The sequence below is a fragment of the Dysidea avara genome, chromosome 5 (assembly GCF_963678975.1).
Source record: "Dysidea avara chromosome 5, odDysAvar1.4, whole genome shotgun sequence".
Classification (NCBI taxonomy): domain Eukaryota; kingdom Metazoa; phylum Porifera; class Demospongiae; order Dictyoceratida; family Dysideidae; genus Dysidea; species Dysidea avara.
Window position 1 is genome coordinate 38,931,721 of NC_089276.1, and position 26,803 is coordinate 38,958,523.

Consider the following 26,803-nt stretch of genomic DNA (forward strand, 5'->3'; position numbering starts at 1 on the left):
TTTTGCAGCAATTTTTAAGGTGTCACGCGATCAATTTTTTTCTCTTCTTAATTAAAATCTGTGCAAAATTGGGTCGGTTGGGTCCGAGCAACAACTTTTCAAATAGGTATGGCCTAACAAGTACAAAGAACTTAACACATGGACACAAAACAAATACGTGGACACAAAAAAATACAAAACAACAAATGCAACATCTATCAGTATAGGTACAGCGTTGTCATATATCAAACAGTATGGTACAGTCGTAGGGTTCCCTCCTACAATGATGTGCACCACTAAAAAACTGCATCTAAAAACAATTATGAAATTTGCATGCGCAGTGAAAATACCTTTATGAAATAGTCATGCTACATTCAGCATTTACAGTATTAAAAGCAAGAAAATACTTACAGTTATCTAGATTTTTTTTAAAATTGCCATAACTCAAAATTTCATCTGCCTGCCTGCCTGCCTGCCTGCCTGCCTGCCTGCCTGCCTGCCTGCCTGCCTGCCTGCCTGCCTGCCTGCCTGCCTGCCTGCCTGCCTGCCTGCCTGCCTGCCTGCCTGCCTGACTGCATGCCTGCCTGCCTGCCTGACTGACCACAGTCACAAGGCTAGAGGCCAAACAAAGCAGCGTACACAAAGATATACAGAGAAAACTATCGATGGTGAACAGACTTAGCTAAATCCCATCTTCATAGATTGCTTCACTCATGAGTTTTGAGATTAAATAAGTACCTGCAATTTATTTGCTGTATTGTTGCTATACAAATCAAATTTATTCTTGTTCCAATTGTCTAGCATTATAACTCATGATTATTCATCACAGAAGACTGAAATTTTGGCTGTCCACTCCTTTGTTACTATAGATAACAGAGAAGCAATAAAATGGAATTCAAGGAATGTGCAAAACAACCGGGTTTTGCTTAGCTGGTCACACAGTAATTATAAGCATTCAACACATAAGCATGATAAAGGTTGTATACACGTACATGTGGTGGTGTATCAACACTTTTAACTGTACAGATGGTAATCATATGTATTGCAGGCTATATACATACATGAAGCAGGTATGGTCAAGTCATCAGCATGAACAGGAGCGACGATTATACATTTGTGCCTTCATTCACAGGTGAATCTATCCCCGGTTAGTTCATGTCTCTAGACCTCGTAGTTTTCGAGAACATTATTTATTATTTATTAATTATTTATTTATTTATTCATGATGTAATTTTAACCGCATTTCGTATTATCTTTAGTACTTGGTTGTATAATTATTACTAGGACCGCGTCACATACAACCAAGTACATACACCAACGTGACAGCCCCTGGTGAGGCTATTAGGTGGTGAAGGCACGATCCCCAAATCAACTCAATATGTCACAGTAGTGACAGATACAACACAATAGTGGCATCATAACTAAAGGCCACCAGTAGCTAAGTGTCAGTACATCATTGTTGTGGTAATGGCACAGTGATTTGTACATAGTATATGTAATGATGTATACAAAACGTACAGGAGAGAATTATACATTATTGCAGTATTGTATGCAGCAATACATTATAGGCAACATCAACAGATAAAAATTATTAGCCAATATACAGTAAAGTATCAACATCAACTAGAGTTAAATAAGGTTCATCAGTGGTGTAGCAATGACACAGTGACGGGTGTCACACTATAATTATGCATACACAACTTGCAGGAGATAACTACACAATACTGTAGGAGTATGCAAGCCAGATGAACCAGATAAAGGAAGACAGCCAAGCCAGCCAGAACCTAGTAGTGGCATCTTCAAGTCAGTGGAAGTGGAATAAATTGATATTCAAACATATGAGCATTTTACAGTGGTGATAATCTGCTCATTTCAAAGTCCTTTAGCATAAACACACCCTCTGGATGGCTCATGCACATTGTGTTGCAACAAGTCTTCTTCATCACTGTGTTCTTCACCTTGTTAGTGATGGTAAGTAGTGTTTGTCATTAGTTTAAGCTTCTTGTGTAAATTTCCCCTCTTAGTTCTCCTACCTTTTGTGATGGTTCAGTGCTACAATGAATTTCTGTATCTTTACTGTGACATTATTCCTCTTCATTGTTATCAACAATAGCTGTGAAAATAACAATGTCTTCCATTGTCTTCCACATGTTTATATCTTTTCACTGCTCAAAAATAAAATTGTGCCTCCATAACTCACATGTTATGCATGCCTTCGACATGAAGATATTGTGTGCTTATAACTCTTGAAACATGCTAACAAAAAATCTTGGTAGTCGGATAAATCTGCCTATACTAGGCAAACTAAGTAGGTGTGTTGAATAGACCAGCTAATTCCAGAATACCATACACTCTGATTATTAAGGGCACATGGTTAATATGTGTATTAACTGTTAAGTGCACACAGTATACTTATACTAGACACTTGTTTATTTAGTGCAAATAATTAAAATCACTGCATGCTACATAGAATAGAAACTGAAGATTAGCAAAGCAAAACAGAAGTGTCAGAGCATACTTGATGTCTCACCAGGTATCTGTCTAACAAATGCTGCTGCTTGTAATAACAAGAGCTAGGCATGACTCACCATTTCCTTGATTGAACAAAACATTTTATTGATTAGTGATATCTGAAGATATGACAAGCATGAATAACAATCTCCTAGCAGAAACTCGTAGTGATCATTTCTAAGCACATGCGCTTAACAAGTATAGTAAATTTCACAACCAACTGTTCCAAAATTATAATAACCACAGTCTACTGTAGAATGTGTTGGGTAACACATTACCTATGAATTGCATTACATAAAACATTGCAGTGAAAGTAATACATTTAAGCTGTGAAAATCAGGTCCCCTCCCAAAAATAATAAAACAGGACAAAAGCATTGTGAAATCAAAGGTGCATGGTGGCTAAGAAATGGCACTACAATGATGATTATGCCACTATTTTTGTGATGACAGTGATCATTAAAATGATTATTATTACACTAGGACATGTGATGTATTGTTATATCAAACCCCTGTAGTTCCTCCATCTATCAGTCCTGAAGTGATGGACCAAACACAAAATGAGACAGACACAGCTTCCTTCACTTGTCAAGCTACTGGTGAACCAGTTCCTACCATCAGTTGGTACTTTAATGATGTTCCAGTGGATGTGACTAATACTACAAAATATACTGTATCAGTGACATCATTAAATGTCACTACTAACAGTAGTACACTAACAATAATGAGTGTACAGTCATCTGATGTGGGTACCTACACATGTAATGCTACTAATGTAGTATCTAGTGACACTAGTTCTGGAGTACTGACTGTTAATGGTGAGGATTATTTTATTGTTTAAAATGTGATCATTTGATGTTTTATAGTATCACCAAATATTGTTGTACCAGTGGAAGGACAACAGTTTACTATTACTGAAGGAAGTAATGGATCAATCACATGTACAGCTACAGGTTATCCTCCACCAACAGTTGTATGGCAGAACAGTGATGGGAGTAGTCTAAGTGATATGAGACTAGTATCTGGTAGTGAGGTGATGTCATCTACTGGTGTTGGTAATGTGACTAGTGTAAGTGTAGAACTGATGGTGACAGGAGCTATGAGAGTAGACACTGGAATGTACACATGTTCAGCTAGTAATATTGTCAGTAGTAGTACTAGGAATATTACCATCACTGTACAGTGTAAGTTAATAAGCTGTTAGCATTTAAATGTACAGGCAGTTTTTATAAGAGGTATTTTCACTTCTGCAGCATAGTACCACATTTATCCATACTCTTTCCAAGTACATTACAAAACTGGTGATTTATATTTGCAATATACTGTTAGTTACACCAGTTTAGCTTACACCAATACTTGCAAGATATTTACTTTATTTGACATCTCTATACAACATGTTGAGCTGGATCTTGAAAAACAGCTAAAAATGAAAAGTGGATTTTTCTCAAGAAATTTAACATTTCAACCAACCAGATGACAGTAACAGTGTCAACAACAGACACATGTGGTTCAGCTCCATCACAAATTCAGGAAAGGGTGATGCTACACTTTATGGCTTCTCCTTAAATGTATGATGTAAATTTTGATTGACCGTAAATATTGTCAGGCATTTGATTTTGAAATATTTTTTAGCTAGAAAAGCAGAGCTACAAATGAGCAAAATTTCAAGATTTTTGTGTAATTGCATCCTTGAGTTATCAAATGTTTTTGAGGATCCAACTCAATGTGTGCATACTATAGCTATTTCTTGAAATATATTATACTTATAATTTAAGCATTGCTAGAATTGGCTGTCACTACATGAACGTTGTGTTTTTTTTTGTTAAGATTATGGTACACAGTATAGCTGTAAATGAAATATCAAACTTAAATTATGCAGTTGAATTTAAAATATTTATTATATGCATACACTATGCCCTAGCCTATATATCTGGTATGTAAATCCATCAATAGATATAAAGCAGTATTGTGTTCTAGTGATTTTCATGTCATTGAGTTTCACTTATATATTTTTAGTCTTTAAATTTCCTTTACTCATATCCACTACAGTTCCTCCAGCTATCAGTCCTGAAGTTATGGACCAAACAAAATATGAGAGAGACACAACTTCCTTTACCTGTCAAGCTACTGGTGAACCAGTTCCTACCATCAGCTGGTACTTTAATGATGATCCAGTGGATGTGACTTATACCATGAAATATGAGGTGTTGTTTTCAATGTCCTTTACCAGTACACTGAGTACCTTAAGAATCAATAATGTACAGTCATCTGATGTGGGTACCTACACATGTAATGCTACTAATGTAGTGTCTAGTGACACTAGTTCTGGAGTACTGACTGTTAATGGTAAGTCTCACTTCATTATATAATCTTGTGTCTACACCTGACCTTGTGCCATTGCCTTACATTTTAGGTTCTATGCCATTTATTAACTGAAGTCTTATCATCAATTGCATTTAGGCAAAGTGTAAAGCAGTATCACTAAATGTAGTGGGGGACACTGTGTATATGAACTGTATTTCGTATAGAATAGTGTCATGCAAGTCACTTTGTATAGTTTTCTTGATGGCATGTCACATGAACTGATTAGGGGAGGCTTTCCTGTGTTTTAAAACCAAAAATGTTTGATATTGGTCTTGTGTGGTAACAGGAACAACAAAAATGCTTTGGTCAAAATGATGGATGTGCCTAGTGCTAATATCCATACAAATGTTTAGCCACAAATACTAGCTAAAGAATTTGATGTAAGGAGCACAATAAAAAGTTTAATACAGCCAAGAAGCCACTATTTGGCATGTATTTGTGTCTTAAGTGCATTTAAAAGTTATGGATTTTAAAATGAAGTAGGAATCAATACAATAAAAATAGTGAAACAGGATAATTATTTGGGTGATGGTATTATAGCAGTGTTCTGTGGGAAAATCCCCACATTGGCATGTCACAACGATTATTTATCCAATGCCAAAGTAGGGATTTTCCCACAAAATTATGTTATAATACATTACTTGTTTCACTACCTTTTATCGCTTGGATCCCTTTTTGCACTGATTTACTCAGCTTTTTGTTATAGCTAATAAAAGTTATAATATACACATGTGACTGTTCTATTAGAATATCAAATGTGGCTGTTGCATTAGGGTTACTGCATTATTAGAGTATCTCAAGTGTGCTATAGCCAACTGGAAATGTTTCTTGGGCTTGGTCTTTCCATGTTTGTCACTATGCTTCCAATAAGAGGCTTGTATTTTATAATCATTTGCTATAAGATCATTAATGGGCATGTTTCTTGATCATTATTGGTCCAGCTAGATCATAAAAGGGCGCGTTACTTAATTGTTACTGATCCGGTCAGACTTGTAATGGAAAGTCTGGTACAGTGCCTACCAACTGTCAACCAGTAATATATCTCATTGAGACTGTAAGTGCTTTAAATAACTCTGTAGTATCTAAGTAATAAAAGTGATGATATTGAAAATTAATGCCTCATAATGATTTTGTACCATGAAGAAGGTGACTAGCTTAATTAAAGATAAAAGGAAAGACAAAGAACATAGGTAAGGATTTGTTGGAACCCCAGAAAGGTACATGCCACTGGTGAGAGTATACTATTATGACAAAAATGGTGGTCATACAATACATGCAGTAAGGCAAGCAGACTAAAGTTCAAATTTTGGTACTTTTTAAATGTTCATTATTGGCACGTTTATTAGGTTTAATGCTATAATTGATGATAGGTACACCAAAAGACTAGTTTATTAAGGTACAGTCTAAAGATATTTCTAGGATGGCTTTAGAGGTGGGGGCGTGCATGTCATTTTGGGGAATCCCTACTACTATGCTACCATACTGTATGATAAAGGGCACCCTGGTTTTTAGAAACCTTATAATCTATGAAACCGCTGTTGTGTAATAATAACCCACAAAATTAATATGCATGGTTAGATTAGCAATGTGGGCATGCCTTGTACTAGAATAGCCACAATAGTACTGTTAATTCTTGCTGGAGTGTTTTCACATGTAGAGAATACATTGTAACAACTCCTCAGGCTCTTGCAGAATAGAAACCTCACAGAAGGCTGTGACAAACATGCTACTGTGAAATCTGCATTGATTATGTAGCTTGTGCAATAATTGAGCATGAATTTTACCACCACACCTGCTGAGCAGGTTTTTTCTATAATGGCTCATCGTAACAGGCTAAACTTTTGAGTACTAGTCATAGACAGACTAAAAAATATTCCCTTGTACAACCATCATGCTGTGCGGTTAGGCATTTAACAGTAGAACTGCTTTTTCCCAAACTTAGTGTGTGTTTTGTGTATTCTGTAGTGTCCATGTTGATGATAATACATGCACAGTAGCATGAGCACTGTTAAGAATCACTGGTTATCTAAAGGTCGGGGGAATTATTGCTTCATGTTTGCTTATAAACTTGCTTCAAGAAATCATCTTATAATATAGCATTAAAGATCAGATATATAGGTCCTTGCCTCCTCCTTGTTCTTAGCTCTGGTAGTCTTCCCTTGAATTCCGTATGGAAAGTTTCAAAAGTCTTAATAACAATAGTGGGTGGCCATTTGATAGCTACTTGACCACCAACTTAATCCCATAGAAATTAGTAGAATAGCTAAACAAAAAATGTACTGTTTTATAAAACACCAAACTTTACATAACAAAACATTTGCTCAGTCCTTACTACTTCACTGGGTGCCATTAAAACCATCAATGGTATCATGCACAAAGAACCCATTTATCAAATTCAAAACAAAGTGTTCATCTGGGTCAGTAAATCATAATCATAAGAAGCACTAGGGTTGTGCTGTGTGGAACCATCCATGTGCATTGTACTACACTGGAATATTGACATCTTCAAAAAAACAACAAATCAGTCAAATTTAATATGCTTTGAAAATGGCCTTTTTATGCATTCTAAGTTAAGGTGATGCTGTCCATCATGCAGCTTAGCTGTCAATCTCTGTGCATATCGACATGATTAATACTCATCATCTCTGACCGCTTCAACCCAAAGACATGCCTGTTTACCAACTGCAGTATCCATCATACACTTACCTTTGTCCTTCTTTTATGTCCCATTACTTTCTCAACAACCACGTAGATAACATGTTTGGTTTCAGTGCTAGTTACAATATCACAAGGATCATTTGTAATCCTGATAGTGACTAGATTGATTGCAGATGCACTTCTCATATTGTTCTTTGCTTGTGACACTGTATATTGGGTGGAACATTGCTGAAAATGAAGCAAAATGGCCACTTTGCTTCTCAGCAATATTGGTCATAGATACTCTGAAAGCCACATTATAGACTAATTATTATGTAATCACAGTCTAGCCACAGCATTTTTCATTGCCATCAATGAAAAGGCCAATGCGTTACCATTTAACAGTGGCAATATTTATACCAGTGCAGCTGCCTCATATATCGCTAACAATTCCTTATGAAAAGGTAAACATGGTGAGTGGTGGATTGTTATACAGGGTGACTTGTTTGTAGCTGATCTCTTAAGGTGGCGGCAATAACCCACACAAAGAATTAAAACATATTTTACAATTGTCTAGTACGAACAAGTTACAGTACATGTAACCAGAGTGATACCAAGGCCATCTAAGTACTGTATTTTTGCCAGGCTTCCTTAGACCAGAGAAGCATCTGCGTAACCTGCAAAGGGAATCATAAATGAGTTACTGTGATGCTGCTGTGATGCATTATCACTGCCAACAGTATAGTGGCTAAACTTACCACAAAGGTTGGATATAACAAGTTTAATACAGCAACATGTACAGAAAATGTACAGTGTATCATCAATGTAGTGATTGACAAAATTATTACCGAACCTAGTATGATTTGGCAGTATAACTCAGTGATTTTAATCTACTTATGTAGTACGTACGTACTTTTTTCAACTCATTCCATTAACTACTTTGTCGTGTAGATATTTTCTTATCAGTGAAACTCAATTGCACATTTCTTATATGTGACCAGATCTGCAAAAAGATACCTTTTCTACACATTTTATATACCAGCAAACAAAATGATTTAATACTTGATTCCTTATACAGATTAACTTGCTCTTAGTATCAAAATCAGCCAGATATATACGTGTACTGTAGCTACACTCATGCAAAATTTCAGGCAATAATATGCCATGATAAAGAAGTTATGAAACAAAATTTTAAAAATGAGTCAAATTTTGTGTGTGAAAAGGGTACCTTTTTGCAAATCAAGTCACATAATATGCCCTGAATGGTTGGCATTTTTCATTGCTGTTATTGCGATTTCTTTCAAACCACAGGAGGTTGCAGTACAATGGTTACTCCATGTACAGACTAATTTTCAAGTAATTCTTTCAAATTGTTTATCCTGTGGTGGTCATGGCAAATAGTTGCTTTACTATTTTTTCAAAAATTGCACTTAACTCCATTGTTCTTTATCCGATGTGTACGAAATGAGACTGCAATTGTGTTTCATTGTGCTCTTACTGCTGTCCAAATTTGAAGTAAAGTGCATGTGAATTATAGCAATTTTTCTGCTTTTTCTGCAAAGATGAAGAATAATATAAAGAAACTAAGATGAAGTTTGAAGATGCATATCTCAATGATGGCTGAGCAGATTCGGCTCAAATTTTAACACCTAAGGTGTCCTACCCAAAAGGAGTTTCCACAGCAAAATGGTTAATTTTCATTCAGGCACAATTGAGCCAGGGATGCATGAAAACAGCATTTTCTTTCTTCCTGTAAAACACACACTTGCCTGTCACACACCTGTACTGACAGTACTTGGTTGCACGGCATTGCATGCGTACTATTGTTTGTCTTGATGGCGCTTAGCATATAGTTACACAGTTCATGTCAGTGAGTACTAAGGATGTGAATGTATTTGTGATTATTATATAGTTTAGTTTTTGTACACTCAATCATTGGTGTATTATTATCTGTACTGTAGTCCCTCCATCTATCAGTCCTGAAGTGATGGATCAAATACAAAATGAGACAGACACAGCTTTCTTCACTTGTTTAGCTACTGGTGAACCAGTTCCTACCATCAGTTGGTACTTTAATGATGTTCCAGTGGATGTGACTAATACAGTGAAATATGATGTGTTGTCTCCGTTTTCTGGTCTGAGTTTATTAAGAATCAGTAATGTACAGTCATCTGATGTGGGTACCTACACATGTAATGTCACTAATGTAGTATCTAGTGACACTAGTTCTGGAGTACTGAATGTTAATGGTGAGGATTATGTCATTGTGCATAATAATCAAGTGTCTTATCCCAACTAATCCTTTAGTGTAAATTTGGTGTCATTATCCTTATCCTCATTATTAAACATTTAAGCTAGTTAACTAGAAACTTTAAAGAGTTGCAGCACATTTTAATAAACTGAGTAAATGACCAAACTGATGTGAAAGTGTAAGGTAGTAATCACCAAGTCCTATCTAATACAGTGTGTTATATGTAATGGATGATACATTGTATCTAAACCAAAACTGCCAAGCTGTAAAAAAAAGAGTGCAGCCCCCAAAATAGTGGGGTTTTACTCCCAGATTTTTAGTTTTCGATAGAAGTAGCTGCTGTAAACTATATACTGAAGCAAAACTCTGTAGTTAAATTATCAAGACACACGGTAGTGTGTCGTGCGGCCCAAGAAGCCGGCGCGTAACACCCGTGAGTATATTGACAGGAAGAAAGAAAACGCAATTTTCGCACCTCCGTAGCTCTGTGCTTCCTTGATGAAACAAGACGATTTTTGCTGTGGACATGCCCCCCAACTGCAGCACTCCACATTCCAAATTTGAGCGAAATCGCTTCGCGCGTTCCCGAGATATGCGACTTCAAAAATTGGCTCAGTTTCTTCGTTTTTTTTTTCTTCTTCTTCTTCTTCTTCTTATTTTTCTTTTTCTTGTCGCACACTTACAAAAACTGCTATAAAACTCGCACGCCATATCCGATTCCCTTGAAATTTGGCACACAGAAGGGGGATATAAAGGCGCATCTCGGTACCAACTTTGGCTGGAATACGATAAACAGGCAAAGAGTTATGAGCGATTATTCACGAAAATTAACACCAATATGTTGTCACGCCTACAGGGTAAACCGCGTATGGGAAGAAGCTGAAAATCGGTGGGTGAATAGGTTAACTATTGAACCTCAAACCTTTTGTGGTTTGAAAGAAATCGAGCTAAAAACCAGGAAGATACAACGAAAAAACCAACAGTGTGTAACAATTACGCAATCGAGATTAGCTAATAAAAAACGACTGCTTGCCACGCCTACCAGGTAAACCGCTTGGGGTAATGCTTTGAAAATCGCTGTACAGATGGAGTTATCATCTTAGAAAGGCTCTTCAATGGTGTAGAAGAATCAGACTTAAAACCACGGAGTTATAACACGAAATCCAACTTAGTGTAGCAAGTGTGAGATCGAGATACTCTAATAGAGCAGTCATCCTAATAGAGCAGTCATCCTAATAGAGCAGTCACCCGAAGAGAATTCAAGAGATCAGCTAGAAACAAGTAACCTGTATAGAGATCAGCTACAAACAAGCCACCCTGTAGAGAGATCAGCCACAAACAATTCACCCTGTAGAGAGATCAGCTAGAAGAAGTTACCTTGTAGGGAATTCATGCAACTATAGAAAGAGATAATTCAGCTAGAAGAAATCACCTTGTAGAGTTCAGCTACAAAGAAACCACAATGTAGAGAGTTCAGATACAAAGAAACCACCATGTAGAGAATTCGTTTACAAACAAGTCACCCTATAGAAAGATCAGCTAGAAGAAGTTACCTCGTAGAGAGTTCAGTTACAAAGAAACCACCATGTAGAGAATTCATTTACAAACTAGTGACCCTGTAGAGACATCAGCTAGAAGAAGTTACCTTGTAAAGAGTTCAGCTACATAGAAACCATTCTGTAAAGAGCTCAGCTACAAACAAATCACCCTGTAGAGAGATCAGCTAGAAGAAGTTACCTTGTTGATAGTTCAGCTACAAAGAAACCATCATGTAGAGAGTTCAGCTACAAACAAATCTCCCTGTAGAGAGATCAGCTAGAAGAAGTTACCTTGTAGAGAGTTCAGCTTCAAACAAATCACCCTGTAGAAAGATCAGCTACAAACAAATCTCCCTGTAGAGAGATTAGCTAGAAGTTATCTTGTAGAGAGTTCAGCTACAAAGAAACCATCATGTAGAGAGTTCAGCTACAAACAAATCTCCCTGTAGAGAGATCAGCTAGAAGAAGTTACCTTGTAGAGAGTTCAGCTTCAAACAAATCACCCTGTAGAAAGATCAGCTAGAAGAGGTCACCTTGTAGAGAGTTCAGTTACAAAAAAACCACCATGTAGAGAGCTCAGCTACAAACCAGTGACCTTGTAGAGACTTCAGCTAGAAGAAGTTACCTTGTAGATAGTTCAGCTACAAAGAAACCATTCTTTAAAGAGCTCAGCTGCAAACAAATCACCTGTAAAGAATTCAGCTACAAATAAATCACCCTGTAGAAAGATGAGCTAGAAAAAGTTACCTTGTAGAGAGTTCAGTTACAAAGAAACCACCATGTAGAGAATTCAGCTACAAACTAGTGACCCTGTAAAGACATCAGCTAGAAGAAGTTACCTTGAGAGAGTTCAGCTACAAAGAAACCATTATTTAAAGAGCTCAGCTGCAAACAAATCACCTATATAGAATTCAGCTACAAACAAATCACCATGTAGAGAGATCAGCTAGAAGAAGTTAACTTGTAGAGAGTTCAGCTACAAACAAATCACCCTGTATAGAGATCAGCTAGAAGAAGTTACCTTGTAGAGAGTTCAGCTACAAAGAAACCACCATGTAGAGAGTTCAGCTGCAAAGAAATCACCCTGTATAAAATTCTGCCACGAACAAATTGCCCTGTAGAAAGATCAGTTAGAAGAAGTTACCTTGTAGAGAGTTCAGCTACAAAGAAACCATTCTGTAAAGAGCTCAGCTGCAAACAAATCACCTGTACAGAATTCAGCTACAAACAAATCACCCTGTAGAGAGATCAGCTAGAAGAAATTACCTTGTAGAGAGTGAAGCTACAAACAAATCACCCTATTGAAAAATCAGCTTGTAGAAGTCACCTTGTAGAAAGTTCAGTTACAAAGAAACCATTCTGTAAAGAGCTCAGCTGCAAACAAATCACCCTGTATGAGAGATCAGCTAGAAGAAGTTAACTTGTAGAGAGTTCAGCTACAAAGAAACTATCATTTAGAAAGTTCAGCTTCAAACAAATCACCTGTAGAGAGTTCAGCTACAAACAAATCTCCCTGTAGAGAGATCAGCTAGAAGAAGTTACCTTGTAGAGAGTGAAGCTACAAACAAATCACCCTATTGAAAAATCAGCTAGAAGAAGTCACCTTGTAGAAAGTTCAGTTACAAAGAAACCACCATGTAGAGAGTTCAGCTACAAACAAGCCACCTTGTAGAGACATCAGCTAGAAAAGTTACCTTGTAGAGAGTTCAGCTACAAAGAAACCATTCTGTAAAGAGCTCAGCTGCAAACAAATCACCTGTACAGAATTCAGCTACAAACAAATCACCCTGTAGAGAGATCAGCTAGAAGAAGTTAACTTGTAGAGAGTTCAGCTACAAAGAAACCATCATTTAGAAAGTTCAGCTTCAAACAAATCACCTGTAGAGAGTTCAGCTACAAACAAATCTCCCTGTAGAGAGATCAGCTAGAAGAAGTTACCTTGTAGAGAGTGAAGCTACAAACAAATCACCCTATTGAAAAATCAGCTAGAAGAAATCACCTTGTAGAAAGTTCAGTTACAAAGAAACCACCATGTAGAGAGTTCAGCTACAAACTAGCCACCTTGTAGAGACATCAGCTAGAAAAGTTACCTTGTAGAGAGTTCAGCTACAAAGAAACCACCCTGTAGAGAGATCAGCTAGAAGAAGTTACCTTGTAGATCGTTCAGCTACAAACAAATCACCCTGTAGAGAGATCAGCTAGAAGAAGTTACCTTGTAGAGAGTTCAGCTACAAAGAAACCACCATGTAGAGAGTTCAGCTGCAAAGAAATCACCCTGTAGAAAATTCTGCCACAAACAAATTGCCCTGTATAGAGAGATCAGTTAGAAGAAGTTACCTTTTAGAGAGTTCAGCTACAAAGAAACCATTCTGTAAAGAGCTCAGCTGCAAACAAATCACCTGTACAGAATTCAGCTACAAACAAATCACCCTGTAGAGAGATCAGCTAGAAGAAATTACCTTGTAGATAGTTCAGCTACAAACAAATCACGCTGTAGAAAGATCAGTTAGAAGAAGTTACTTTGTAGAGAGTTCAGCTACAAAGAAACCATTCTGTAAAGAGCTCAGCTGCAAACAAATCACCTGTACAGAATTCAGCTACAAACAAATCACCCTGTAGAGAGATCAGCTAGAAGAAATTACATTGTAGATAGTTCAGCTACAAACAAATCACGCTGTAGAAAGATCAGTTAGAAGAAGTTACTTTGTAGAGAGTTCAGCTACAAAGAAACCATTCTGTAAAGAGCTCAGCTGCAAACAAATCACCTGTACAGAATTCAGCTACAAACAAATCACCCTGTAGAGAGATCAGCTAGAAGAAATTACATTGTAGATAGTTCAGCTACAAACAAATCACGCTGTAGAAAGATCAGTTAGAAGAAGTTACTTTGTAGAGAGTTCAGCTACAAAGAAACCATTTTGTAAAGAGCTCAGCTGCAAACAAATCACCTGTACAGAATTCAGCTACGAACAAATCACCCTGTAGAGAGATCAGCTAGAAGAAGTTACCTTGTAGATAGTTCAGCTACAAACAAATCTCCCTGTAGAGAGATCAGCTAGAAGAAATTATCTTGTAGAGAGTTCAGCTACAAAGAAATCATCATGTGGAGAGTTCAGCTGCAAAGAAATCACCACTGCCCAAATTTCAAGGCAATAGCTCTTTCCATTCTGAAGTTATCAATTGTCAAAGTTGGCAAATTGGATGTGTATGGAAGGCCCCTTTTCGCAAATCCGGTCCCATATGTATTATATATATAATTTGTACATTTACTGATAAAATATTTAAAGTACATCTACTTCATCTTTTCTTCTTCCTGTAGTAAAGAAAAAAAACATAGGTTAAAAAAGTCCCAAAGCTGGCCATAGGCCGGCTTTGGGGTATACAAATACAAAAAGAAATGAAATCTAATCCAAAACAGCCAAGCTGTAAAAACAGTGTGCGGCCCTCAGAAAGGCTATGGTGAAAAAAGATGTGAAATCCAAGGTGGCGGCCAAGAAATGGCTGTGATGGTAGGTTAATGGTAAAAATTTTAATAACGACAATTCAGGTGAATTTTTGTGCCGCTTCACAAAATTTACCTGAATTGTCATTATTAAAATTTTTACCATTAACCTACCATCACAGCCATTTCTTGGCCGCCACCTTGGATTTCACATCTTTTTTCACCATAGCCTTTCTGAGGGCCGCACACTGTTTTTACAGCTTGGCTGTTTTGGATTAGATTGTATTGACAAGATGTGCTAAGTGTCTGGTATGCCAAAATAACCTGATTGGAGAAGTGTTTGCTCTTACCATGACTGTGCCGTCTGTTTTTTATAATTATGGTACATAGTGTATGCTACATTTGTAGCATCATGGTATAACAGTCACTATGTAAAGTGTATGTTATGTACATGCATAAACCCTCAACTTGACAATACAAGATCTCCCTACTTCAAAGGCACGTGTCAACTGCATAGTATGCATGTACAGTATTTTTAGCAATTTAAATAAAGTGTAGTAGCGTATATAGATAGGCTATTGGGACTTCAGCTATTAATTTGAAATACGTAATGTGAGAAAGTAACCAAGATAAAGATAAAGAAAATCAGGCTCTTCGTATGCTCTTAAGTGGATGAAGACAGATGATTATGAATATAATGGACTTCATAAATGAAGTAGATTTTTGAAACAATGAATGGATCCATTGGTTAGTTACAGATGTTGTTGAGGCTCAATTCCCCAATATGCAATGTACCTTTCTGTGTTTATATCAAAGGTTGTGACTGGGTCATCAATCAATAAGATTATCTGAACATTAGCACAATGAAATGGACACTGAATAATAGTAACTTTCTCTGACTTACAGCTAAATATAATTATTGTAATGAATAAGTGAAGTTTTCACAGGTAACCAGGACAACAAGCCTATTATTGTGTTAACCTAATTAATTTATATTTTACAGAAACTAGAAGATAGTAGAGTTCAGAGGGTACATAGTTAGACAGGAAGGTAAATTACTTATTATGATTGGTTAAAGTACTTGGTAAAGGCAGAGTCTGTATACCAGAAGGCCTTATAAAGGCCTAAGATGTTTATATTAACTGCACTAAGTATGTTTGAAAAGTAGGACTTGCGGTGACATTAATTCTGACTGCATAATGTACACATGCAAATTATCTATTCTGTGAGAGGTAATAGAAAATGATTGCAATGTTGATGCTGCCTATTAAACATAACTCTTATAAATGATTCATACAATGCTACACCAGCGTACATGTATTATAGCTACTGAATAGCTCCAGCACTTGCAGTTTGGTGTAATTTTTAATTTTATAAATTTTGTTCACTGAAAAGGGGATTTGCTCAAACCATTCAAATGACACCGTTAATTCAGTCAGGCCATGAGTACATCAACTGATAATCAATTGCAAATAACCCACAGAAAATGTTGAGGGGTCTTTGAACATGCGAACAACAATAGTGTTATCACATACTGTACTTAATCACTGACTAAGTGATTATTATTGTAGGTGCAATCATAGATAATGTATGTCATATGGATTGGAAACGCCCATATTATTTACATAGTGACATCATGGGCCATCCTTGTTTCACTGCGCGTAAACTTTATGGCCTCAACAGGTGGAAGATTTCATTGTTCTTGTAACCAGCAAATTAGTGTTTGTTGTTTACAGCTGGGTTAGTTACCACCTACACTAATTGGAGGCTGGACTGGGTAGGGATGCTGGAGAGCAGTAAACAACAATGTAAGAAAATTCAGGTTCAGAGGTAGAATATGTTGTTTCAAAATAGATGTGCAAATTTCCTGAAAAAACAGAAACTGCAGTGTTGTTTCTTTGCTGCTGTTTATACCACTTGTAGCAGATAGAGCGTACTAGGCTAGCTAGATATTCACTGCTTTGCTGTTTATTTCCACTGTTTTGACAAAACGTCAAGAAATAGGTACTATTTTGTGCAATTGTTTAGCTCAAGCTGAGCAGTACTGTAGCATAAAATCTATTTCAATGTTCACACATTTCTTTGGTTGTGTAAATGCAGTGACAAGAAGTTGGCTAATAGTACTGCTGCTGAAATATTAGCTGGTGCGTACCTGCCATTGTCACCTGTCGCTAACAATATTTCTCCCAATGTCCACAGACACACCGTGTTCTTGTTTAGTACACAACACAAAACAATAAACAATGTAAAAGGAATATCCATGCCATTAAACTGGCCTTCAAACAAGCCAGAGAAAGCCAAAAGCCACTCAGTACATTTCCTAATGTACTGGCGCACCGTAACTAGGATAGGAAAATAATTTAACAGGCGTTTCCTATCCATTAGGAACGCATACATTATCTATGGTGCAATAAATGAAATGCTTATGGGGGTTTATTTCATGGGAAAAAAAGTATGCAGAATATCACCTATTCACCGATCACCTACTCCTTATCATACCATCCTACTGTGATAAGTGGTGGAAAGTAACTCTCCAATAAGCAGAATGACTACCGTAAATTGGGTTATTTTTGACGGTTATAAATTTTCAAGGTTAGCTATATCCACGGAAATTTAACACGTGAATATAAACAAACATCAAATTTTTTCACACATGTTTTATTTTTAACCGGCACATTAGTAACCATCCCACTCTGTGGTAAGTCCACTCGTGTTATTTAACAAGTAATACTACTTCCTCTTCGAAGAAATAGCAAACAAACATGAGACATTTTCAAGGAACATGTCCAATACTTCTGTCTTTTATAATGGCTAGCTACTGCATACTTAGCTATTACTCTCATTTGTAGGTTCTTGTATGTAGGTAAGATTTTCACACAGTACACAATTGATGATATAAATGATATCCACATACACAACATCACATGATCAACTTGTTAGCATTGCGTGGGGTTGCTCGCTGTTGTAAGTGTTCAGGGGCGGATCCAGGATTTTTAGAAGGGGGGGTCTAAAAGTAAGAGTCACTGCACAGTGTGCGAAGCACACTCTGCGAAGTGTGAAGCACGAGCATTCTAGGGGGTCTGGGGGCATGCCCCCCCCAGGAAAATTTTGAAAATTCAACCCTCTGAGATTGAATTTGATGCAATCTGACACAAATTTATGGCCTGGTATGAGTACACATTAAAGATCCATATATTATACTAATGTACTTTGATTGAATGACTATTGACTGTCTTATTATGTTATTGTTATGTATACAGTGTATTTTATTATAGGTAGCTACAGCCTAGTGGATTACTACTATGTCATTTGAATTGTCCCCATGCAGGTAAATTACAACAGAAGTTTCCTTGGCTGTCGAGTGGCAAACTCCTCAACTACTTCATCAGCCTCAAGTGAAATTTGATGATGATACTGCATCATTGCTAGCCCATTTAGTCTTTCTTGTGTCATAGTACTCCTTAAAGACGTTTTGATTAATCGGAGCATACTGATGGATCTTTCACATTCACAACTAGTGACTGGAACAGTGGCAGCGAGTGTCAACAACGTATAAATGTTAGGATACAAATCCTTGTCAAGCTGTTTTAATGCCTTCTCAGGGGTGTTTAAGGCTTCTGCATCAGCTTTACATGTTTCTGACGACCAGTAGTTTTTCCACAACTCTAATTCTGCGGAAAAGCCCCTAGATAGAGGTAAATCATCCTCATAAAACTTTATTAAATCATCAAAATCTGTATTCTTGGTCTTTGTGAGGTTTTTAATTAGTTCTGATGGTAAAAGTTGAGCAAACTGTAAGAGAAATTGAGATGAAGACTCTGTAAACCGAACATTTAGTTCACTGATCAGGTGATCTAGCATAGGAATTGTTGTTGTGCGCTTATAATACTCACTGGGACTATCGGATGGAAGGTTTTGCCTGTTTTGCTGTCTGTTAGTAACTCTTGGTACCGATTCTTCAATTCCGACACTCTGACATAATACTGTAACTTCATTGTATATTTGCGAATGAAATCTCTCCACATCACACCTTTGCTTAACCAAAGTAGATTTCACATTCTGAATATCTCTGTGAGCCCGAATTGCATCGACATAGTGACCTTGAAGCTTCACGGATAGCCCTTTGATGTATGACAGCACATTCTGTGTAGCCACCAAAGCTATGACAAATGAAAATCTGAACACTGTAAAAAACAGTGACTGGGAATCTGATCTGGTTTCAGCATTCCATTCTGCTGGAGAACTGTTGGCTATTTCCTCCAAGCAGCATACTATTGGCATAAATAAATCCATAAAACTTTCAAAAGCCTCATGTCGCTCAATCCAGCGAGTACGACACATCTCCTTTATCTTCCTACGCTTTTCATTGGCAAACAGATTGTCAATCCACTTCTCCAAAGCCAACTGCCTTTTTGGAGAATTGCTAAAAAATCGTGATACTTTATCAGCTGACTGCATCATATTGCTGATTTCTCTGATAGTGCAAGATTTGACCACACAGAGATTTAGTCTGTGTGAAGCACAGTGAGTGTACAATGCTTTAGGGTGTTTTGCAGTTATACAAGCAGCTGCACCTTTAGATTTCCCAGCCATAGCTCCAGCTCCATCGTATGCTTGACCACGAAGAAATTGCAACTGCAATTGCCATTTTTCTAGTTGTGAAAGTATGTCATCGGCAATTGCTTGTCCAGTAACCCCCGAGACACATTTATGAAATCCCATAAACACTTCTGTTGGAGATCCTTCATCAACATAGCGGATGCTAATTGATAGCTGCTCATCATTGGCCACATCTGTAGCTTCATCTGCTAGGACAGAAAAATAACATGCGTGACGAATCTTCTCTAAAATTTTGTTACGAATTAGGTCACCACAAATTGAAATGAGATCATTTTGAATAGTTTTACTGGTGTATATAGCATTGCCAGCAGCAGATTCAAGATGATTTGAAAGAACTTTATCACCAGCCTGTACACGAAACTTGAGCAAACCAAGAAAATTACCATGATTGTTGTTTGGATTTTCTTCAACAGAAGGTCTATCATCGCGGTGACCACGAAAAGCAAGGCCTTGCCTTCCACAAAAAAATTACTGTCTCTGCTATTGATCGGAGCTTCAGTCTGTTCTCTGCTGCTGTCTTGCTGTTTGCGGTGTTTAGTTGGAAATCTATTCTTGCATCAAGGTTTTCCATACTTCTAGCAAACATATTTGCATCTTGTACTGCATTTTGATGAGTTTTGTTTCCTTTAGAATTTCCAAGGCCATGAAAATGCTTCCCCAATAGCTCCGTGGCTTTTTTAAAATTAGTGAAGGGCCTGGTTACAAAAACACCAAGTTCCTTCACAGTTGGCTCGGTCTTACCAAATAGAACACAATACTTACAGTATCCTCCACTTTGTGACTCAGAATATACCAAACCAGGATTTTTCTCTAGCCATCTGTGTTGGAAATGTCGATGAATCTTGTTAATCACATGAGTGGGAAATTTGTAGTTGATAGAAGGAACATAATGCCTTTTCAACAGAAAATGTTTTTGTTGATCTGTGAGATTGATTCGAGATTTTAATTGTGCAATCTTTCCAAAATCCCCACTACTTATTACATCCTGAATAGCTAATTGAGTCTGGTCATTACCAGCACTAGCAGACTGTTGGGCATCACAAGTGGGAAGATCACTGCTGTTAGCAATCTCTGACTGAGTGGACCATAATAGATGACTGGTGGTGTCAACTGCAACGTCATCATTGCTACTAGTGTTATGCCCCTCTAGATCATTTTCCGACTCTCTGTCTGAATTGCTCTCCTCACTCAGTACAATGGCCTGATCATCTTGCTGTGAAGATTCCTCTTCTGAATCCAACACAATCACATCATCATCAGAAATTGTTTTGTCATCAGCCTCGAGTTCGTCATCAACACTACCAGTGCTGTGACAATACAAAGTACATAACTATACTGTAGGTTTTAAATTACCTAGCTAGCGTAAGTACATTGCAATACTAGTTACAATTAGCTATATGATACACGATGATGCGTTAAAATTAGTTTTGCGGATTATCTAGCAATTCATAGAAGCCTTAAAAATATAATTAGTGACGAAGCCACACAGTAGCTCAGCTGGCGTGCAGCTGCGTGTCGGCCTCATTGCGCTATAACTAACCTTGTACACGTGGACGTTGTATCTGTAAAATAACGTTGCAAATTGGCTTTCTTTGTCACTGGTAATGTCTCAGAAATCCGTCCACAAACGTTGCTAGCCTCGTCACTACTCCTGTAATGCTTTGCAGTCATATCGCACGTGAGTAATAGCCAACGCTTAATTAATTATCATTGTGCGCTTATTAGTAAGCGCCTATAAAATATATATATCCTGAAGGGAGGGTCTCCAGACCCCAAAGACCCCCCCCTGGATCCGCCCCTGGTGTTGTTCCTTGCTGTGCCTGTAAGTAAAATAGTGAACAGTCTATCAATCAATTGTTATAATTTCAGCGTGACAAAAATTTCATGTAAAAATATTTTTGTGAGTCCAGGCACTAATGAAAATTTATTTACACGAAAATTTAACTCATGAATATTTTCATACACAAAAATAGCCCAATTTACGGTATACCTCATTGACTCAAAAGTATGCTTTATTGAAGAATTGTATAATAAGTATCCTTTACATGTAATAAACAAAGAGGAAATCATCTCACCTGAAGACATCTAGTGGACATTTAATTCCTAATTCAGTCATGATTATAGATTGAAGTTTTGGGATTAAATGTCCACTAGTATATCTTTAGATGTAGGCGACCATTGAAGAAAATATTTTAATGATTGTTTGTTTACAGTGTAATAATTATTTATGTGTGCTTAGCACTCAGTTGTTACACTGGACCAAACATCACACCATGGAACCTTTCAAGTGATGATAAATTGAGGTGAAAAGTGTTTAGCTTATTCTCTGTAATAATTATCCCTAATTTATCCTAAGCAGTTTAAATGATCCCGATGAGTTCTGTGTGGCTAGCAAATGATAAAGTGAGCAAAAGAAAGGGGCATATTATTATATATTACACTATATCATATGCATGCAGGTATTGTGTCCAATTGCAGAGCATACACTGATCAAGCTAAGGTAGCTGCATGTAGTAATATTTTGTTTTCAGGTATAGCCAATATACACGGAAAAGCAATTGTAATCTTGACTGATTATTAAGTGGGGTTAGTGATACTTGTATGTAATTTATAGCAGTTTGTAGGTTGAAACCTCATCCCATTTCTGCAATGCTATTTCACTGAAATGGTTAGATTACTTATACAAAATAACATAAGCTCTTTGGTAGATTATGTGACACAAAATATGGAAGAACTTCATGACACTGCAAGTTGCAAAGGTAAATAGTTTTGCAGTGCACAATTGCATATAATTGTTTTTTAATGATGATTTTGCTACAAGAAATAATGATACACTTATATACATAAGTATGCCAAAACCCAACATAAGTAGCACATGCAGCAGTAGTAGCTGGTGTGCTGATTAATACTACCAGTACCCAGGAAAGAAGAAAATTACTGTAAGTTAATTGAATATTAGGGAGAATACGTAGATACACAGCATGGTAAGTATATACAGTAACTATTGTCATCAAAATAATCTAGTATGCAACAATGGACAAGAAGAATTTGTTGTGTTGGATTTATTGTGACCATTGACAGCTTATGTAATAAACACAGTAAGTAGGTGATTGTATTTGTATTAGGTGACTATTTTTATGGATGGTTGTAAACTAGTTTGGAGTGAGGTAATGACATCTACTTGAAATATGATGTTGGATTGTTTATTGGTACGCATCATTTATTAAAATGCATATTATAAGCAATTTATCTCATTAATACAGCATTCTGTAGTAGGAGCATTCAATAATGATGTGATTAATCAAGATGTGCTGGGTGATTCCCTTTTTAACTTTGATGGTGAAATGTCCTGGATGAGGTAAAAATATTAGCAATGAGAAAGTTGTGAATAAAGGCATAGAAAGTTACACAGCTGTATAGTTTGTGACAAAGACTATTGCAGTGGCCTACAGTTGTTTGTGTCATCATGCTGCAATGGGTTGACTGTATGTGGTCAATGTTTAATACTATAGAATGATTGCTGTTGAGCAAGTGCCCAATTGTACTCTTATGATTACAACACAGTGTAGAACAGCAAGTGTGTTGCAGTTAATGGACGATATCAGCCATTAATTTATTGCGTACATGTCAAAATAGAAGTACATTGTTAATGGCATTGTTATATAATTTTCATCTATTTTACAATTCTTATGATGACAAAGCTGACTTCACAAAGTTAAATTTGTAGGGTGTTTTTCACCATTACGTAAATGACTGCATGCATCATACACCATGTGTAACAGTTAACACAACTATTGTTCTTAATGCTGTACATTTCCTGTATTACTTGTAGTTTGTTAAATCTCATGGGAAAAGATATTTCTATTCTGTGACCACTGTAAGTACAAATTGTATGTACATTACATGTACCAATTTCCTGTCTATTATTCTGGCACTAGAACAAGAGTAACACTGTGGAAACAAGTAACCAATTACTGACACTGTCTACAAAAATCACTACAATGCCATCTATATCAGAGAGTGGTAAGTTACTGCAATTCTTAAGGTGGTGTTGAAGTGATTAAGTGAAACCTTCATGCTAATAGGTCAGCAAAAACAACACAGAAAAGTATAGTGAAACTCTTCAAAGAATGAAACTATCAGATTGTTAGGCCACTATTACCATTCACTTTGTCAGTACATTCATAAAGCAGTCTTATCATGTGATTACTCTTCCACCTTAAACAGCCACACTGTCTCCCAATTCACTTAGTCACTTCAAATATATGTACTCAGCATTTGGTATATATGAGAGGTGAGAAACTACAAGAGCCATAGTGGAGGTTGTTGGCTGATACAATTTAATAATCTGCTGCATCTTCAAAGTTAAATAAATGCAAATCAAAAGAAGGTAATTTTACAAAACTTGGTATGCTATTTGAGGTGTCTGACACCACCCAAAAGTCACATGTAAGGTTCGGAATATCACCATTTTTTTTGCAAAGATTCTCGATTCCAAGCCAAGATTCCAGTTTCCAAATTTGGAAATTTGCATAGTTAGCTACACATGTTAACACTTTTTGTGCATTCAGCTGGCTTCCAGGCTAATTGGAATACGTGTCGAGACATGTACACCATGCTCACAAGACTAAACTGATTTGCAGCATAGTACACGAGATAATATACTGTAGAATTATATGGAAATAACCGAACTCATAGAATATTTGTTAAGATTCCATTTTATCAGAGATTCTTGCCCAAATTCCAGATTCCATTTTGGGATTCCAAGTGATTTGTGTTGGATTCCAGTTGGTGTTGGACACCTTGAGGCTATCATATAACCTTTATCATCTGGTCTGGAATTATTTTTCTGGTTTTAGTGCCATGCTACTACACAGACTTTCAGTCCTAGTGGGATAGTGACTAGTAAAACAATTATGAGATTCAAAAGTGGAGATACCTATCTTAAAAATTCCCATTACGTGTGTGCAGTGTGACAAATGGTGGAAGGCTAAGGAGCTCCTCCACTTGATTTTAGAGGATGCTTAAACCCTGCACTTTTGATTGAGAAGCTCTAAACATCAAATCTGTTTTGCTGGGCTCCTGTCAGCCTTTAGGTGCAATGTGTAATGTGGTAGCAATGCCTTAGTAGACCGTACAAAACAGAACAAAGATTAATAATTGAGTTTTATGTGATTTTGTCCAACAAAGTATCCTTGACAGAATTGACCTTGGTGACAACCAGTGTCCCTTTGCTTATACTGATGCCTACTGTACCATGTAACCCTAACATACTGTTAGTACACAGCGTGTTGTTAAGAAGTGTTGCAAATGTAAATAACACACTCATTTACCATTGTTAGCTGCTGCTGGCACAGAGATTGCACCATATATTAATCAGGACCACCAACAGCAGGGGGGTTTGAGGCATTTTGTAAGGGGACCTCATACAGTAGTAGCTGTCCCATAGCCACACATAGCTACAATTTATAAAAAAAAACTTACAACAGAATAAATTTTCCCTGTAGACTCTAAGATACATAAGAAGCCTCAGATACCATCCAAGTTCAATAAGATCCATAGTAATCCAGTGCTAAATGGCAGCAAACCATTACTCGTAATATATCTTATAAGGTGCCTATATAGACAGTGTGACTTCTACACATGATTGAGATACTCTAATAGAACAGTCACCTTATTACAGCAGTTAGGCATGCAAATATTCAGTCATAGTAACTGTTTAAAATCAGTCTGGCGTAGGGTACAAAATTTCCTAGGTGGTATGTATTTGGCAGAAAGCTTGCTGTAAATTTCAAACTTGAGATGCCCTAATGCAACAATTACCCTAATACAACAATCCAATAAATAGTATAATAAACTGTGTTAAAATCACTCTCATATTCAATCTCAGTGAGTTTAATTTTCAAAAATTTTCCTTGGAGGCATTCCCCCAGATCCCCTGGTTTGGCATGCTTCACCTGCTAAAACTGTCAATAAGTTTGTCAGTTTGTAACTACCGGTTTGCTTTTACATGTAGTCAGCTTGTAAACTCACTCTCATATTCAACCTCAGAGTCTAATTTTCAAAAATTTCTTGGGGGGCATGCCACCTAGCTTGGTTTGCATGCTAAAACTGTTAATAGGCTTATCAGTTAGTAGCTAGTTTGATTTTAGATGTAGTCTAGTAGCTAAGCTTGTTCTTATAATGTCCTTTTGTCTGTTTTTCTTTATTCAAAATTATGGGTTAGAGGGCCCCACATTCTATATTTGCCCTGCCCCCCCCCCCCCCCCCCAATCCTCTTGGCGACCCTGATATAAATACAAATGTCATTGAAAATAAGGGTGTACTTTCACAAATCAAAAGCACAGTGGAACACAAAATGTTACATGTAAGTATCTGTTATCCTAGTTCATTATGGTAAATTCTGTTTGTAGTGATAAAGAATGTGAGCTTTGATTTTGACACTGGTCAACTTTAAAATGATTCACAGGAAAATCCACCAGAAAGTGAGACATCAGATAAAGGCAATTATTCACTTAATGCATAGACTTGTTGTAACAAACTTATCTGTCATTTAGAAGTACTCTTAGCTTAATATAACTAAATAACCAAATTTTGCATCAGTATCAGTTAACTGTTGATCTCACCTCTTCATGTTACTTTCTAGCACCAGCATCATGTAACATTATTATCGTAAATAATACAATTTGAGTTTCTTTACTATACAAGTGATTAACTTGTGATGGCAATGTAATTGATGCAAACCAAATATTATAAAGGTCTAGGTTTAATGTAGTAGAGAACTTAGCACAATTTAAAAGCTTAACTACTATAATATGCACTCTATCACAATACACAAACAAATATGCATGCAAGTTGCCTACTCTACCTATAGATGTGTTATATACTGTGACAAATATATGAAGTCGAACACTCAATGACACTCACCTTTGCATTCTCCTTTCCTGGTGTTCCTCCTGCTGAGTGTGGCAGACTTCTGACTATCGACTGATGGTATAATTATAGGATGGTTTGGTAAGTGCTTGAGGTCTCAGCTGCCTTGGGTGCAACATAATGCAGTGCTGAAGATTTGTTTTTTTTGTTAAGTATGCCAAATATGTAGTGCAGGATGATTTTGATACTTGGGTAAGCTAGGAAGAATTTGGAGTCTTGAACTTCCAAACTATTCCAAGCATGCCACTCCTATATAGAGTGTACTAGCAACCTCTTAGATGAAACCGCAAGCAATCCATGCTGTTCCTGCTATGAGGAATGGGCATGCTGCAAATACAGCATTCTGTAGGGGTGCAACAAAGCACCACAGACACACGACACAACTTGTGTACATAAGCTGACACCCTTTCCCATCTTTGTATGGTGTGGAGAACACAATGGCTGACATAGCCCTATGGCACAGAAAACACAACAGCAGTAATATACCGCATATGCAGATTTAACTTGAAAACCTACTAACAGTAGATGG

The 26,803-nt window shown here is 36.9% G+C and overlaps 1 protein-coding gene and 1 long non-coding RNA gene across 15 annotated transcripts in view; both read left to right on the forward strand.

Annotated features, from left to right (window-relative positions):
* Window positions 1-10,095, forward strand: part of LOC136256328 (hemicentin-1-like) — a 92,479-nt gene extending 82,384 nt beyond the window's left edge. The window contains exons 12-16 of the mRNA XM_066049251.1: window positions 3,008-3,307; window positions 3,356-3,673; window positions 4,539-4,835; window positions 9,452-9,739; window positions 9,798-10,095. Coding sequence (XP_065905323.1) covers window positions 3,008-3,307; window positions 3,356-3,673; window positions 4,539-4,835; window positions 9,452-9,739; window positions 9,798-9,802 — 1,208 coding nt within the window. The 3' untranslated portion in view covers window positions 9,803-10,095. The remainder of the gene's footprint in view (window positions 1-3,007; window positions 3,308-3,355; window positions 3,674-4,538; window positions 4,836-9,451; window positions 9,740-9,797) is intronic.
* A 4,831-nt stretch (window positions 10,096-14,926) lies between these two features.
* Window positions 14,927-26,058, forward strand: LOC136256329 (uncharacterized). 14 transcript variants are annotated; one of them, XR_010701445.1, is made up of 12 exons: window positions 14,927-15,468; window positions 15,538-15,668; window positions 15,725-15,771; window positions 21,581-21,644; window positions 21,701-21,744; window positions 21,801-22,100; window positions 22,163-22,280; window positions 22,366-22,550; window positions 22,605-22,699; window positions 23,174-23,218; window positions 23,280-23,364; window positions 23,427-23,697. It is a non-coding gene; the product is annotated as an uncharacterized lncRNA (long non-coding RNA). The 14 variants fall into 14 exon arrangements; XR_010701442.1 differs by having other exon boundaries at window positions 21,801-21,927; window positions 22,050-22,100; window positions 22,163-22,550; window positions 23,427-23,694; XR_010701451.1 differs by lacking the exon at window positions 22,163-22,280 and having other exon boundaries at window positions 14,930-15,468; window positions 21,801-21,927; window positions 22,050-22,100; window positions 22,467-22,550; window positions 23,427-23,689.
* The last annotated feature ends 745 nt before the right edge of the window (window positions 26,059-26,803 follow it).